At 44.0% G+C, this 17,759-nt stretch overlaps 1 protein-coding gene across 1 annotated transcript in view; it reads right to left on the reverse strand.

Moving 5' to 3' along the window:
* LOC116954525 (zonadhesin-like) overlaps positions 1 to 17,759 on the reverse strand; it is a 45,144-nt gene that overhangs the window by 19,705 nt on the left and 7,680 nt on the right. Inside the window, exons 6-9 of the mRNA XM_032975099.2 lie at positions 17,517 to 17,630; positions 15,286 to 15,399; positions 13,337 to 13,450; positions 12,607 to 12,710 (exon numbers count right to left, since the gene is read on the reverse strand). Of these exons, the coding sequence (XP_032830990.2) occupies positions 12,607 to 12,710; positions 13,337 to 13,450; positions 15,286 to 15,399; positions 17,517 to 17,630 (446 nt within the window). The remainder of the gene's footprint in view (positions 1 to 12,606; positions 12,711 to 13,336; positions 13,451 to 15,285; positions 15,400 to 17,516; positions 17,631 to 17,759) is intronic.

Consider the following 17,759-nt stretch of genomic DNA (forward strand, 5'->3'; position numbering starts at 1 on the left):
CCTGCTGTGTTTTTCTCACCTGATGACGGTTGCTTGTGTTGCGATCGAAACGTCGTGATCTATTTCTATCTACGTGACTTTACCGAAAGAATCAATGAGTATGGATTCCTGCAGTCACGGAAGCTTCAAATCAAAGTAAAGCGTATAAAACAAATTCAGTTTTTTTTCACTGACCTTGATTCCATAATTGCACGCACACTCACACGGGGACACGCACAACAACAACAAAGATCCCCCGTGTAGCCTTTACAGGCTGTTGGGGCAAGTGCTGTGAGTGAGCAGCGCCTATGATGAAGGCCGGTAGGGCACACGAGGGGGTGGGTGGCCAGAACCACGCCCGGCTGCATTTGACTCCTCAGTGGCGATGTTTACACACCGCACCAGGTACTCATTTGAGGCTGACTCGACCTGGGGGAGGCCCAAGACCCATTCAGATATTCGCCACTGGTGTTGGTCGTCAGCTGGAACCGAAGTCGGGTCGCCGCATTGGTAGCGCAGCGCGCTAACCATTGCACCACCACTCCCTACAAACACACACAGGGGCACGCATGCGCGTGCACGCACACACGCGCGCGCATACGCGCGCGCACGGATGGCTATGTACGGTGTGCAAGAAGTTCAACATACATACTCTTACTTCCTCACACACACACATGTGCGCATGCACACACAGACACTCATGAGACCCGCGATTCAGTTTCCAATGGCGAGTTCGCGTTTCAAGTCGATGTAAAAAAAAATTCGTGGAAGCTAGTTCGCAGGTGCAGATGTGCGTAAGTCGATGACTGCCTGGACACGTGAGACCAAGTCCATACAGGCAGCTGGTACTCTCATGGCGGTATGTGTCTCGCCCTTGCACATTTCACGCGGGTAAGAACCGCTTCTCTCTCTACAGAGCGGTGGCGCAACTTTGTGAAATTCTTTGTACAACCTGTTTGACAGGTGTAATGTGATGCATTGATAGGACACCGTGGTAATGCAGACTGGAATCTGAACAGTGCGATGCTGAAATATGCACCCAATACTCCGCAACCCTAAAACCACGCGGAAGTGGAGTTGTGGTGCCACCGCAGCGGAGCAACTCGGCCGGCGCTACCCTCTCCTCGCAACCCCCTCCCCCCCCACCACGAACGCACGCACGCCCCACTAAACACTCGCATGCACCCCCGTAGGGTCTCACCCGAGGACCCCACTAGCAGGGACGTTCCACGGTTTTCCCTGACCAGGAAATTGGCTGAGCCCCCCAGACCGGATTACATGGCGGCCCCCCCAAAAAGGGGGCATAGAGCTTTACAGGCCGGCCGCGATGAAGCATACACAGCACGAGGGGATTATCGGTGAGTCAACGGCGAGGAATGCAGGTACAGAGACAATGAGAAGGGGGGGGGGGATGACGCGACCCCCTCCCCCCAACGGCCAGAGCGCTCAAAACGGCCGCAAAGAGGATTCTATTGGAGGCGCAGGATGACATATGACCCGGGGGTTAAGGGGCTTTGGGGACGTAAGGGGGCCGGAGGGGCGGATTGAATCAGAGTTCTTCTGGAGTGGCGGAGAATACCAGCCGCCCTCAGCGTCCGTGGGATGCCTGCAGGGTGCAGCTGAAAACGATTGCCTAGGCAAAGTCTCCGAGGCGGGCATCTTCCCCAACCCCCATCGTGCAGCTGGAAAGGTGGGTCAGTATGGGGGGAGGGGGCCAATTCAGCCCAGCTCGCAGTCAGCTCGAGCTTGGAGGATAGACGCACTCTGCGACGGCTAGGTGATAGGAGGTTAGGCGCTGTCCGAACGGTGCTGGCTGAAGGGGGGCCATAAACAGGGGTCCCTATTCGCTCCAGGAAATAAATCTCAGACTGACGTTGTGACGCGTGGTGCAGGTGTGCGTGTGAAGAGTGGTGGGACAGCGATCGGCGTACGACGGTGGGTGGGTGACTACAAATCAGTGTGAGTGTGACGCGCGCATATTAAAATATAAACGGTTGCCCGCGCCGGCGCGTGTCTGTGCGTGCACCGCAGTGTTAACGGTGAGACACACGTGGGTGGGTGGGTGGGGGGGCCGCGCGATCGCCGATTTATTTATTAATATCCGGACCGCGCGGAAGCGTTCGCTTTGTTAACGCCACAACGGCTTAGTGGAAATTATTAATTAAACCCCACAAAGCGGCGAGTCAAACAATTACGTAATCCACGCGGTTAGGACACGCGAGGAGGGGGGAGGAGGTGATTGACCCCCCCCAATGGCGGGTGGGGGGAAGGGCATTAGCCCCCACCAATTAGAAGTGGTGCCCCCCCTCCGCCCGGGGTGGGTGAGGGGGAGGTCGGCCCCCACCTAATGGGGAATGAAGGGGGGGGGCATCAGCCCCCACAGAGTGTGCATCTCATTGCTTCTGTAGTGTCTGGTGTTTAAAATAAATTTGGGCCCCGCGTTTATGTCTCAGTTCATTTAGAGGCCAGTAAATTGTCAGTTTGACTGCGAATGGATAAACAATGGATGTTCAATATTAGTCACCGTAGTCTGTGACTTCACTTTCCTCACGAGGGCCGTGAAGGGATTGCTGTGGTGGTGCTGAGTTGTCGACGAGGGTGGCGGTCTCCCCTCTCCCTGTAATCACACAGCACACGGCGTCCTCGTTTGAGCGTGTGTAAGTGTTACGCAATACGGGCAGTCCTCGACTTACGAGCGGGTTCCGTTCCTGAGTCCCGTTCGTACGTCGAACAATTCGTAAATAGGAATGCAATGATGTGCTGTATTTAACTGCACGCACGGTCAGTATATATTAAATGTGTTACGGTTTAACGGAAATGGGAAGCATTATTAAACTCATAAATAATATCGTACATTTGCATGTAATAATGTAATAATTGTGTAATAAATAAAACATTAAATAAAGTAATGAGTAGAAAACAAATTCAGTTTTATTTTCACTTACCTTGATTCCACAATTACACGCACACTCACACGGGGACACGCACAACAACAATAAAGATCCCCCGTGTAGCCTTCAGAGGCTGTTGGGGCAAGTGCTCTGAGCGAGCAGCGTCTATGATGAAGGCCGGTAGGGCACACGAGGGGGTGGGTGGCCAGCACCACGCCCGGCTGCATTTGACTCCCCAGTGGCGATGTTTACACACCGCACCAGGTACTCATTTGAGGCTGACTCGACCTAGGGGAGGCCCAAGACCCATTCAGATATTCGCCACTGGTGTTGGTCGTGAGCGGGAACCGAAGTCGGGTCGCCGCATTGGTAGCGCAGCACGCTAACCATTGCACCACCACTCCCTACAAACACACAGGGGCACGCACGCGCGTGCACGCACACACGCGCGCGCACTCTTTCACGCGCCTCCCGATGAGCACGGATGGCTACGTACGGTGCGAAAGAAGTTCAAAATACATACTCTTACTTCCTCACACACACACATGTGCGCATGCACACACAGACACTCATGAGACCCGCGATTCAGTTGGCAATGGCGAGTTCGCGTTTTAAGTCCATGTAAAAAATGTTTCGTGGACGCTAGTTCGTAGGTGCGGATGTGCGTAAGTCGATGACTGCCTGGGACGTGTAAAGTTACGCAACCTCTCTGGATACGTGAGACCAAGTCCATACGGGCAGCTGGTACTCTCATGGCGGTGTGTGTCTCGCCCTTGCACATTTCACGCGGGTAAGAACAGCTTCTCTCTCTACAGAGCGGTGGCGCAACTTTGTGAAATTCTTTGTACAACCTGTTTGACAGGTGTCATGTGATGGCAATGATAGGACACCGTGGTAATGCAGACTGGAATAAGAACAGTGCGATGCTGAAATATGCACCCAATTCTCCGCAACCCTAAAACCTATCGGAAGTGAAGTGTACATCTGTAGTGTCTGATGTTTAAAATAATTTTGGGCCCCGAATTTGTGTCCCAGTACATTTAGAGGCCTGTAAATTGGCAGTTTGACTGCGAATGAATAAACAATGGATGTTCAATATTAGTCACCGTGGACTGTGACTCTAGTGTGAAATCAATTGTAGTAGCAGATTGTTATAGTTTATCGAGATAATAATTGCCGTTATCAGAGCACCACAAGCATCCAAACAAATCCATTCGTACATGCTGTATCGTGCCCAATTATGACACCCATAACTGCGCCATTGCCGAACACTGAACAGAATTGCTGAGAGCACAGCCGACAAATTAATCCCGTACACGCATGTGGCCCAACGCAAAACGAGCCTGCCTCTCTAGGATGAAGCCATCACGCCTCCCCTGCTCCATCACGCGGGCGATGAGAGAACGCGCTCATCCCTTGTCGGCCCCGGGCCAGCGTTGGAAATTCCACATTCCGATGGCGCGGAGCACCCTGCCTAGACTCTAAACTCGCACAGAAACCTGACAATGTTTGACTCGATGATTAAACCACCCGTCCACGTTCGCCTTACCCGCACAACATATCACCTGTGTAATAAAATAACAATGCAACGTCTTTACTTATAAAGAATGTTTATGCTGTCATTGACCCAGACGCAGTCTGTTTTTTTTGCACAATCAACCGCCGTTCGCCACTTCATGATGGTGACTTCACAACGGTGCTTGTGCCAGGCTAGGTGCACATCCACTGCCTCGTCATACGTGCACTTAAACATGACTGCTCGTATCCCTCGAGTGGCTGAGAGCTTAACATATATTGCGGTGTGTGTCACAGGCACCCGTGGATTTTTACCTCGTCCCCCATTGAAGACACCTTCCTGTCCTCCATCAGCAGGCGCTTGGTTGTTAACAAGATGCTGGGCCGATACTCAAGCGGCAAATGAGGCTAGAGACGCGTTCGTCTGAACAGATAAAAAAAATACATTTCCGCATAGTTCACGTGCCCTGCTTTTCCAGGTTTCCGGATGCTTGGTCTTTGTGGCGAGTGGCCTGCGCCGTGTGCAAAAGATAACAGGTTATTAATACTTACCCACCAAAGGTGTGCAATTATGTCATGACATAATTACGACAAACTGGGAAAAACACTGGAATGCAAAATCGATTTATTATTTTAACGTTTGACAAATTATGACATTACATGAATCATACCTTATTATATAACTGTCCTGCCTCGGGTTTTTCCAAAGTGAAACTTGAAGTGGTGTGGATCTCAGTCATTTAATAATTTCGCAGAATCCCTCTTGTGCATCTGACAATCTTTGTAACATTGTTTAGGTTCTTGTCAATTGCAATTCCTCCTGTAAAGGCCTCGCTCTGATCACTTTACACCAATGGGCATTTTCAGAGAGGTAGAGTTTGAGTTTTATTGTGATTTTAAAAAAAAATCTTTAGAAACAGTACAGTCGACCATAATCAAGTTTGCATGTAAGAATATTGAGGCCCAATTTGCCATATGGAGTATGCGCAATAATTTGTGAGATGGAAAACTAAACAGATTCGTAGGAACATCTGACGTTATACACGGTTACATTTCGATTTAAAGCTTTCGTGACTGCAGGGATTAATATTCTTAGTTCTTTAGGTAAAGTCACGTAGAAGGGAAATAATAAAATAATTAAAATTAAAATATTAAATTCTCACGTTTCGATTGCAGCCCAAGGAATCATCATCAGGTGTGAAAACCACAGCAAGAAATTTTTGAAAAAAGTGGCGGTTTTTTCAAAAATTTCTTGCTGTGGTTTTTATTATTTCCCTTCAATGTGACTTTACCGAAAGAACCAAGAATATGTTATACACGATTTTTATGTTCCGCAGTTGGTATGTTTTATCATACTGGCTCGATGCAAAAACCGAGCACGTGGATCAATCGATGCGATGTGAATTTACCCTGGAAAATAAAGCACATTTGGCAAGTGTGTAATATTGTAGCTTTCGAAAATAAGGTAACAATGCAAACATCTTGACTTCAGTAGCGATCTTGATATCTTTCGATCAAGTGAAGTGCGTGCATGATGCATAGATAACATGGCTGTAGCTGCTAGAGATTACCTCGGGTTGTGTGGATTAAGTGCGGATTTATTGAAGTGCTGTATGGTTATGCGACGACAAACAACATCAAATGCGATTTTCATGCGAGTCTGATGTGTTTGAAGAGGTGCCTCTCACTTTACAAACCTCATGCTCATTCCCAAAACACATTTCTACGTTCATCAAATGCATCTCCGCTCAATTACACACGTTGTGGTGGACTTGAGGTGACTGGCATTTGAGAAGCCCTGGTCTGTAAGCAGGTGGAATTGTATATTCTTAATTCTTTCGGTAAAGTCACGTAGAAGGGAAACAATAAAATAATAATAAAAAAACAATACAATTCTCACGACGTTTCAACTGCAACACAAGCAATCATCATGTGTGAAAACTACAGCAAGATAAGAATATGAATCCCTGCAGTCACGAAAGCTTTAAATCAAAATTCAGGTGGAATAGGTCAAAGGAATTGACACAAGTGTGATGCATCATATACCTTTAATGATCCTCTGAACTATCCTCTGAACTCTATCCTATGTTATTGACACATATGAATTGAAATTAAAATAGCACCTCTGGACATGACAACGAGCAAGGATTATCGTTGCTGGATGTGCAACTCTGTATTGGAAGTCGCATCTTTACTTGTGCAAGGAGGGAGGGTGAAATGACGGAAACGAGGATTTGTTTAGCTGGTTGCAAAGATGGTAATGTTTTTGTTAATATTAGAGAATATTGTGCACATCATTGGACGGGCTAAGCATTACATTGCTCTGGTGCGAGGTGAATGTTACTATAAACTAGCATCAAATGGCTTGTGGGTACTCTTGAATGTCTTATGAAAATTAAATGTATCGTATCTGAATGATGGCGTGTTTGCATTTGCTCAAATGTGTTTCTCTTAAGTAGTGAGACCTCATACTGGCCATCAACAACAATGTGGAAAACCGATTTTATTCGTGAAAATGTTCCCATTTGAATTAACATTCCATGTTTAGGAACCTTGCTGTACTGCAGGATCAGGACCCCTGAGTCACTTGGTTTATTTTAGAATTAAGACAGCATTCAAAGCAGAATGAGTGACACCAAGCGGACACTGGTAAACAAATGGTTTTAAAGTATACTCTTTGGTTCTATTCGGTAAAGTCACGTAGGTAAAAAATAAAACAAAAAATCACGACGTTTTGGCCACAACACAAGTGGCCTTCATCAGGTGAATGGACCGGACTGTCCAGAGGACAGCGTTGGAGTGAAAACAGCCAAGCCCAGGTCGCGTCCTTTAAGCTGTGTGGGAGGAAACAAAAGCGCCTTGACAAAGGAATTAGCATACAAATTAGCATGATGTACGTAGGAGGTACATGATGGACCGGCGCGGGGGTGGGGGAGTTTACATAATGTAGGTTTGAAGGGAAAATAAGCAGCTGTGAAAGTTTGGGATACCACTACTTGAAAAAATATACTGTACCATTGAAAATTAGTTTAATGTTTGGTTTGATTTAGAACATCTTTCCAATGATTGCTTAATTTGAAACCATCCTCTCGGTTGAAATTGTGTCTGTTTGTAAATCTGAATTGCCTCGTGGACAAATCTCTGATAAAACTCGTGGGTTTGCAGAGAACCTTGGTATCGGGGAAAACTATATCGTGATCACCCACAGCGTTGTAACAGTGATCAGCTACGGCAGAAGAATTCGTTCTGCCGTGTTTCAAATCTGATTTGTGCTCGCGAATTCGGTCAGAGCAAATTCGATTTTTTGTTGTTTTATTTTTTACCTACGTGACTTTACCGAATAGAACCAGAGTATGGATCCTTGCAGTCACGAAAGCTTCAAATCTAGAATTGGTTTTAAAGTATCTTGTGGGTACGGTTACACGGATTCTATTTCAAAATACAAAATGACTCCATAGTCTAACCGCGCTTAACCACTCTGACAGTCGTCTACATGCATGGAACATGTCATGATATAGAGTAGGGTGGGAGCTGTGGCCCATCACACAAACACTCCTCTGTTGCAATCATAAAACTTCTTATAACACCAACACGCTTGGCCAATGTTCAAGTGTGGTTAATGAGCATACGATATGTGGCATTTGTAGGTTGATTAATTAAGGAAGCGTAACATTGGACTGTTTAATAAATGTCCTCTTGCCATTAAATGATATTGCTTTTGAATTTTTACTAAACACCTAATTTTAATATTGTGTCTAAAACATCACACATTGTAAGGCATTTAAAACAGAACGCACATATTGTATGATAAAAGGTGTACTTATATTTAAAATGCAGCAGTGCAACAGAAGTGAAAACAAATATTCCAGTTGTGTCAGACATAAAATGTAGTATACATCTGTGCTCGGACAATTGTATTTAAGTGGAAAAGTATATGTGAACTTAATCATTGGAACAGACCTTCAGAGTCACCATTAGAACTTGTGTATTACCATTCTGCCAGTGTTAAAAGTGTATTTCGTCTTTCATGTTATCGACCGATACAACCAACTCTGTTGAGTACACGCATTTATTAGTACCCAAATTCGTGTCAGAGGAAGTATCGTTTACATACAATCCTGCCGAGCTAGTTTGAGCCAAATTATTGCTCGAAACGGCCAACGGCATTCCCTCAGTCATTTCATCTTTCCCAGGACAAATTGTTTCATATTCATGAGTATCCCAGTCTTCATTGTAGTAGAAATGATCAAATGGAACTTCGTATATTTCCGATGTGCTTGAATCCATCTGAAGCTCAGAATGGTGTGGCTTTTTCCTGCCAAACAAAGTTCAAGTCAGGACTTCTTTCACCATCAACATAAATTGGCGCAAATGTGACCGACTGATGGGCAAAGCTTTACTGATGAAAATTCCTATGATTGAAATATCAATCCTCCGTATGGACACAGGGAGAGGTACTGTTGATACATTTTCATGTTAATCAAGTTCAGCCTACAGAGTAGGAATCTATCTGCAGATTCTGACAATCTATTATCACTGTTACTGGATAATAGGTCTAGAGAAAACTGCAGGGAATTACCAAGGCACAGCTACTTCATTAAGGTTAAGATCAAATACCCTTTAATATTAATTGAAAATAAACTGCCTATTGCGTGTATTATTCAGTTCCAAATGTCATACATGAAAATTAACCACAAAATAAATAAGGTCATGTGAATTTAATCCGGTGGAAGAGATCATCTCAATAGACTCGATAATGAATACAGGAATTTATGGTTATGGTAAACATGATAATTATGAAAAATAAATATATATTATATGTTTAAGTTTTAATGATGAGATGTATTCATGTTACTAATTCAAAAATGTTTATTGTGTTACAAATTATTCATAACATTTCTGACAATATTTGATGAGGAACACTTTGTTGAGAATTTTAGTTCCTTTCCCCACATCCTTTTTAGTTTTATTCACAAATTGAATAACGAAGTAGCCAATTAAGCAGCTTTGGGTATGCAGTGTCCACAAAGCAGCACCCTCGATCAATGAGTTGATGGAGACAAAACACACATTTAAAAACATACCCAGAATCTCGCAGAGGGCCCCGTTGTGCGTTGCTGGACATTTGCACTCAAATTTGGCTTAATCGGAGTGAGTATACTAGCAGTCTATAATGTGGTCTGTCGCCTGGCTATTACGTTTGGTGAGTGTAGTTGCAGTCTATAATATAGACTGTAGGCTGGTTCTTAACCTTGGTGAGTGTACTGGCAGTCTATAATGTAGACTGTAGCCTGGTTTTTAAGCTGGTGAGCGTATTGGCAGTCTATAATGTAGACTTATTCTTGGAAAATAAATAAACCACGACGTTTCGATCGCAACACAGGCGGTCGTCATCAGGAAACCCTCCCCGTAGAGGAGGTAAAATGTTGACTTAAAACTTTCGTGACTGCAGGAATTCATATTCTTTGTTTTTTTAATTCACTTTATTTTTTATTATTTTTCTATCTAAAGAACCAAAGAATATTAGTTCCTGCAGGCACGATAGTTTTAAGTCAACATTTTTCAAAAACCTCGGTAACAATTGGTACACCCATACAGACACAAACAGTAACACCACGTGCATGTTTTTACCAACCCATTTTGAGACCAAGCAACGTGTTGGAATAGAGTAGTCAGTGACCTTACACAATATACCAGAAACAGAGGTAGTGAGGTAAATTCATTGCAGTTCAGGTGCACAATGCTTAAACAACGGTGATAATATTTTTCTACTTTTGACTATAATGTTTATTACAAACGCTATTTGCAGCTCTTTGCAAATGATTTACATTACTACTGTGTATCATGAAAAATATTTGACACACTTTTATTTGCATTGCACGAAAATAATAGTTTATTAAGCTCATTTGTGCACATGGATTAGTCAGTAACATAATTAGAGCCAAGGAAAGCCGGTAGCTTACTTTGACTCTTGTACAATCAGTAACATGGTTCGAGTGCAACCAGGGAGCCCGAGGTATACATATTAAGAGTAGCTTGTATGTGTAGTGCTAATGCTTCTGTGATCCGGGGTGAGAAATACTCACGGGATCCCAGGTTCGAGTTAAGATGACGTTATGAGGGAAAGGAAAGAGAAGGTGGGGCGAGAGAGAGAGAGGGAACGCCCAGGGACAGAGTGGCGACGTCCTTGGATTAGGCGGAGCGATCGGGGCATTTTCTGGAGGGATTCGGAGTGCAGTGGAATTGACAGAGCCAATTAAATCAAGTTGTCACGTCATGAGCCAATACACCAAATTAAACTAATTGTTAATCACTCCTTGTGTATGAAGCGTATTCATTTGGGAGGAAGTTTGCGATTGCACTCAATAAACGACAACACAACTTGGGTCAGTTATGTAGAAGGGAAGGCTGTGGGGTGTTGGTGGTGAAGAACTCGACAAGCGGTACATCTCATCCCAACCAGTGCCCCCCGCTGCAGCCTAGCCAAGGGAACCCCCACCAGCGGCAGCTATCCCTGTGTATGTTTCGGGTGTGTACGCAGCCACAGACTGTAAATTAGCATCGGCCTACCAGGAAGGAGTGACGTTTGCAAAGTTATTTGTCCCAATTAACTAATGTGCAAGTAATTAATCAAATCTGGACACTGACACTGAAGCACAGCGTTGCATATTTATGGTGAACGGATCTGCAGTGTGAACCAGCGCAGCCACTGGCTCGTGCCACGAATCCTTAACGGAAAACGTGCAACCGCTTAGCCATGAAACAACACTTTTGACTTCCAACAGTGGGATGCAATTTTTATTACTTTGCATTCCAATATACGTGAATTGTAACAACATAACAACTAATAATAGGGTTTTCCCCTTTTTTCTGGCAACAAAACTGAAACCTTTTTACAAGGAATCATGTGTGCAATAATCACAATACTTCTGGTCAAAATGCAAGCGAAAAACACACTGATAATATATGCATTGTCCTTGAAACTGATTGGTCCACACCAGAGACGGCTTTCTTTTGAGCCTCGTCTCAATTTGTGCTAGACCAGAGGACGCCAAAAGGCGTACAGCTCAAAGAGAACGCACTATCAGAGTAATGAGGGCTCGGGGTAGGCATCTACATCATTAGACCTCCTTTGCCAGTATCAAAATATAATAATAGGGTTTTTCCCCTTTTTCACAAGTATTGTGGTTAATGCACACATGATTCCTTGTAAAAAGGTTTCCGTTTTGTCTGAAAAAAGGGGAAAACCCTATTATTATATTTTGGTACTGGCAAAGGTGGTCAAATGATGAACATAACTTTTGCACAGCACTGGTATGAGATCCAAATTGGGTGAGTCTATTATTATGATTACAATTGTTAACCTTAGTAATGCCTCATGAAGTCTAAGAACTCTTCTTCAAGAGGGTCCTGCCAAGTTTTTGCAATAGCTGTGTGTAATCCCAATTTAATAATTTGCAGGTAATATTGAAGTGTTGGGATGTTTGGCCAATGCAAATTAAATTGCGTGATATCTTATGTATTTGTTTTAGACTTCGTTCGCACCGTACGTAGCCAACCATGCTAATCAGAGGTGCGGGGGAGGGACAACAAACTACACACAAAAAGCAGTTTTAAGGAAATTAGTTTTCAATCTAGATATAAAAGTGAATAGCTCCAGTGACTTCCTAATATCGGAAGGAAGAACATTCTAGACAGCCAGAGAAGCCATCCAAAAACGAGCGATGCAGTGGCCATCTTTGTTCGATGGCTAGCATTATGATTCGAGGCTAGGCAGAGTTCCAGAGCTCAGAATGGGGAGTAATTTTCCTCCAGAGTGACTGTGCGCAGTTTCATGTTATTACTTAATTGTTGAAGGTCTCAGAAGGTGTGTAACCGCTTATCTATATTCGGGATATCGCCAATAGTGCCGATACCTGCACCCTTCTAGGTGTGCCCCGGGATCTGTGGCTGCCTCTCCTAAGAGATGGGTAAAGCAAGACAGTGACGGTGGAATAATGGCCGGGGTTTGCACGCTGCGCCAGATGTCAAAAGAGCGCGCCACGTTCAGGGGAGGTGTGGCGGTGGGATTAGGGGAGCCTTCAGGGTGGGGGTCTTTAAGACCTTGGAGCAACCAGGTAATAGACAATGCCTTCCCCCCCCCCCCCCCCCATTCGATACGGATGATAGAATCACAAACGAGTTATAAGAAAGACACAAAGGCTTTACGAGTTATTAGTACTGACCTGGATCGTTTTCTTTTGTAGACGACGAAAACAATGACGGCAATGATCAAAACTCCTCCAACAGAGCAAACCACAGCGATGACGATGGTGATGGTATTATCTACTGACATAAACCAAGCACGATTCAGCATCGAATCACGAGGTCATATTATTTCTTGAGCAAAAGTGCATCAAAGTTTCAATGGAAAACATCGTTACTCGGTGAAAACCACAGAAAATGTTTACAATACTGAACCACTGTGGTGCATCAAGATTGTTGAAAGTAAGCAACTGAAATATTATATCACGAACAAATACAAGTTACCAATTGTGCAAATCCTTTGGCTATGGTTGAGGAATAGGACATGACACGTTGAGTGTGGGAAGCAATGTATTTCAGAAATAAGACTTACCCTGTATCACTGTTTTTAGTATATCATCAGATTATTATTGCTGAACTTAACATTCACTTGAAAGTATGTTTGTAAAGGATGTCAGTGGTGCCGGCTCAGGGCTCTAAGTATTAATATTTCATGATAAAGCACTTCCTAAACATTTTATATGAGGTGAGTTTACTGACAAGCATTGTAAATATCAACTTAACGAGACTTAGTAAACTTCATTACTGCATTGCTCATCACTTTGTCGAGAAAATAAAAATTACATCAAGGGTAATGGTATATGTAACATGGCACACTCCACAATGGAACAGCAGCATTATTTAGTTATCTTCACCGTGTGGGTTACCTTTTTTCTCGCAGTATTTTCCAGTGTAGGAGGAAGGACACTGGCACACAAGCACGCCATCCTCTACTGTGCACGTGCCTCCATTCTTGCAAGAATTCGAAGCGCACAGGTCCACTGTAAAACACAGCATTGTTAAATCACTTGGCATCAACCACGGAACTTTCCCGTCGACCAATATAATACAAATTACATTGCAATGTATTGTTGGGCTGACTGCACAGGCTTCCAGCTTCACAAAGGATTCAATTCACAATCCTATTGCTAATGCACAAAGCACTTAACTACCTCGCCCCAGCCTACATCAGAGACATGCTATACCCATGTCCCCTCAATGTTTCTATTCCATTCTCGCATATAAGAGCAATATTTTCAGGAGCTCAATGCCAATGTCGAGGTCTGCTAACCATAAGTGGGCTTCAGGAGAGTTCGTGTAGTTGCACTGTTCCTCCATTGAAGGAGGGCAGACCACAGTGACCTACGATAAGATACACAGATTGGATTGCATGGCCATGGTTCCAATGTGGCGGCTTGTCTTTTATTTTTCCTGTTGAATGTGGCGAGGAGGCCACGTTGAGGGTGGTAGATGGCAGCAACAAGAGTGCAACCATTTATTTTGTCACTCGCCATCAGCACGCTGTCATCAACGTGCGCTTCCTGTAAGGCGATGACGTCAACGTTTTTTCCGTCAAATCAATGGCCAGGAAGTCACATTCAGGTCTTGAGAGTCCTTCAATATATAGTTGGTTTTACTTGAAGACTTCATCCGATTGGTTTCCGGCCCTTAGAAGAGCCTTTCTTGGCATTTATCTCTGTTCATTATATCTGGATTCGAATTAATGACGTCCATTTCGCCAAGATGATGGCATTAGTTGTGTTTAAGGTCTCTGATCTGGGGATGCAGATCTTCTCTGCATTCCCCGACCGAGATGTTCTCAATGTAGCAGCCCCCAGACTCTGGAACTCTCTCCCACGAGATATCAGGTTCTCCGAGTCTTTGGACATTTCTAAAGCACGTCTTAAATGTTATCTATACAATTCAACTTATTAAACTTTTCGTTCATTCAACAAATGGCTTTTATCATTTATTTAATTATTTTCCCATATCTCAGTGTTTAATTCCATGGGTTATTGTCATGCGGTGTGTCTGAAAGGTGCTTTATAATTATTATTTTATTGGTATAGGAAGTGCAACGTGGTCCTTTTTTCTAAGGTCACCATCAACATAAATTTGCGCAAATGTGACCGAATGACGGGCAAAGCTTTACTGCTGAAAATTCCTATGATTAAAATATCAATCCTCTGTATGGACACAGGGAGAGGTACTGTTGATACATTTTCATGTTAATCAAGTTCAGCCTACAGAGTAGGAATATATCCACAGATTCTGACAAACCATTATCACTGTTACTGGATAATAGATCTAGAGAAAACTGCAGGGAATTACCAAGGCACAGCTACTTCATTAAGGTGAAGATCAAATGCCCTATAATATTAATTGAAAATAAACTGACTATTTCGTGTATTGTTCAGTTCCAAATGGCATACATGAAAATTAACCACAAAATAAATAAGGTCATGTGAATTTAATCCGGTGGAAGAGATCATCTCAATAGACTCGATAATGAATACAGGAATTTATGGTTATGGTAAAGATGATGATTATGAAAAATAAATATCTACTATATGTTTAGGTTTTAATGATGAGATGTATTCATGTTACCAATTCTAAAATGTTTATTGTTTTACAAATTATTCATAAGATTTCTGACAATATTTGATGAGGAACACTTTGTTGAGAAGTTTAGTTCCTTTCCCCCCATCCTTTTAAGTTTTATTCACAAATTGAATAACCAAGTAGCCAATTAAGCAGCTTTTGGTATGCACGTGTCCACAAGCAGCATCCTCGATCAATGAGTTGATGGAGACAAAACACACATTTAAAAACATACCCAGAGTCTCGCAGAGGGCCCCGTTGTGCGTTGCTGGACATTTGCACTCAAATTTGTCATTCGTTGCCATGCAGGTTCCTCCATTCTGGCAGGGGTTTGACGCACACGGGTGCACTGCAAGAGAGGCATTGTGAATATGCAATTCAACTCCACCGCTGACAATGCCAGAACACAAAACCTCCAATTTTTATTCCAGGGCAGTGTTGTTGATGAATGCATTGAGGTTTTGTTATTTGTGTAGTGGAGTAAACAATACGCATAGGAATTGGCCATATACAGTACATACAGACAGACAAGGAGAACGGGTCACATGAGGTCGAACAGGTGGTCGAGTCGCGGGTGGCGTTAACAACCCGAAGTCATTAAGAGAGTCGTGGCGCGAAGGCTGTGATTGGTCGAGAGGCTGTTAGTGTTAAGTGGTGGCGTCTGGATGTCTGATGGAGGGGACAGGTGCGAGCTGGCGGAAAACAGCCAGCGAGCCACGTGGCAATTAATTAAGGCTAATGCGAAAGGGGATAAAACGCGAGGTGGTTTGAACGGAGTTGAGTTGCTGCTGGGGAGTTGTTGTTGGAGAGTTGTTGCTGGGCAGTTGTTGCTGGGCAGTTGTTGGCGAGAAGAAGACAGCTGGAATGTTAGGGAAGAATAGATAGAGAGCCGGTCCCCAAAGACAGTAAATAGCGATAGGGAGAGTCAGCGTTAGCGGAGATAGATGGAGTCACTGTGTGTGAATAGATAGATGAAGTCACTGTGTGTGAATAGACAGACAGGATACTGTGTGTGAATAGATAGAAGAAGAACCACTGTGTGTGGAAGGGAAGTCACTGCGTGTGAAGAGATAGCGGCGATACTGTGTGTGTGAGGAGATAGAAGACAAACCACTGTGTGTGGAAGGGAAGACAGTGTGTGTGAAGAGATAGAGGAAGGAACACTGTGTGTGGAAGGGGATGCACGGATGATGCTGAAGTAAATCGGAGTGTCCGAGTTGGCGGAACACGGAGAAAATCACTGTGTGTACGGAACGATGGAATAAAAGTGACGGCGGAAAAAGAGACGGTTGTCGTCCGAGTGAATTCACGGCACTCCATTTGTGCTTGTACACTATTGCCAACACATCACGAGCAACATTACCAGGTAGTTAGTCTCATTTTAACGTACGTCAGGTGGAGCTGCGGTTGGATGCTTACACATTCTCTATTCCGCACTGCTAATGAGCAGCATACTCTTCAGGAGCCTACAGGCTACGCCTTGCTATGTTTAGTTAATATTAGATTGGTCTGTCTGTGCGAGTACAGTTCACATACCATCACGAAAACTATAAAGCTCCTAAACCAATCGCTATGAAACCACGCAACTCACCATTACCAATGGCCAGATATGCATAGTCGTTTGACAAGATTTACAATTTAAATACTTCCAAAAAGCTATTTTTTGTGGAAATTAACATTGTCCTGCTTACCAGTGCGATGAGTACGTGTGTATTAAAATGTGAGAGTGTGAATGTGATCACCAAACGTGCATGTCTGTGTTTGCATGTTTCCGTGCGTCTATTTCTTTGTACATTAGAATACCCTTACAAAACATAGGCTCCCTGAATGGACCGGCATTTCAGTTTGTTACTGCAGCACGAGGTAAGAGTTGCTGTTTTTGTGGCTTTAGACTGGATCAGTACTCTTAGAAAAGACAAAGTTAGCAACAGCCTTAAAGAGACACCCTGGTTTGTGTCTGGTACTCGCTGCACATGTCATCGATTGATCAACCAATTACTTATGCACGTGTAAAAGTTGACATATGTTTGTAAGGCCATTGTTTAATATTGAGATTTTAATCATTTACTGCAGCGGTCCCCAAACTTTTTTGGCACCAGGGACCGGTTTCGTGGACGACAATTTTTTCACGGACGGGAGGGGGGGGGTTCATCATTGGATCTTTCCCCCTTTTGTGGTCTTACCAAAACTGTGACTGAGACAAGTGCGCAGTGCGGGAAAGAGGCGCGGGCGGAAGTGGTAAGTAAAACAATGGGCGGGCCACGCGCGGACTCACCGCTCACCTCCTGTTGTGCGGCCTGGTTCCGAACAGGCCACGGACCGGTACTGGTCCGCGACCCGGGGGTTGGGGACCCCTGATTTACTGTATTCATGACAATACGGTTTTTAGATGTATCGAGTAATGTTGATTGTGAGCAGAATTTGTACGTTGCAGTTAAACAGCAGAAGCCACGCGGATCCACTCACGTGAAATTTCACAGTTCGTTCCATTGTAGTTGGGAGGACAGGTGCACTCGTACTCAACGCCGGCCATTGTGCAGGTGCCTCCATTCTGACAAGGGGATGATGCGCATGGATCGGCTGCAAAATAAAACATTGAGACTTACACAGCATGGCCTGGAAATGCCGTGTCCAAAACGGGCCCGGATTACGTAGTTTATGAAATATACATTTAAAAGCGGTAATACATAAAAATGTTTAAAAAGTATA

This window comes from Petromyzon marinus, chromosome 55 (genome assembly GCF_048934315.1).
Source record: "Petromyzon marinus isolate PM22_M1 ecotype Great Lakes invasive population chromosome 55, UKy_Petmar_22M1.pri1.0, whole genome shotgun sequence".
In the NCBI taxonomy this organism is placed as follows: domain Eukaryota; kingdom Metazoa; phylum Chordata; class Hyperoartia; order Petromyzontiformes; family Petromyzontidae; genus Petromyzon; species Petromyzon marinus.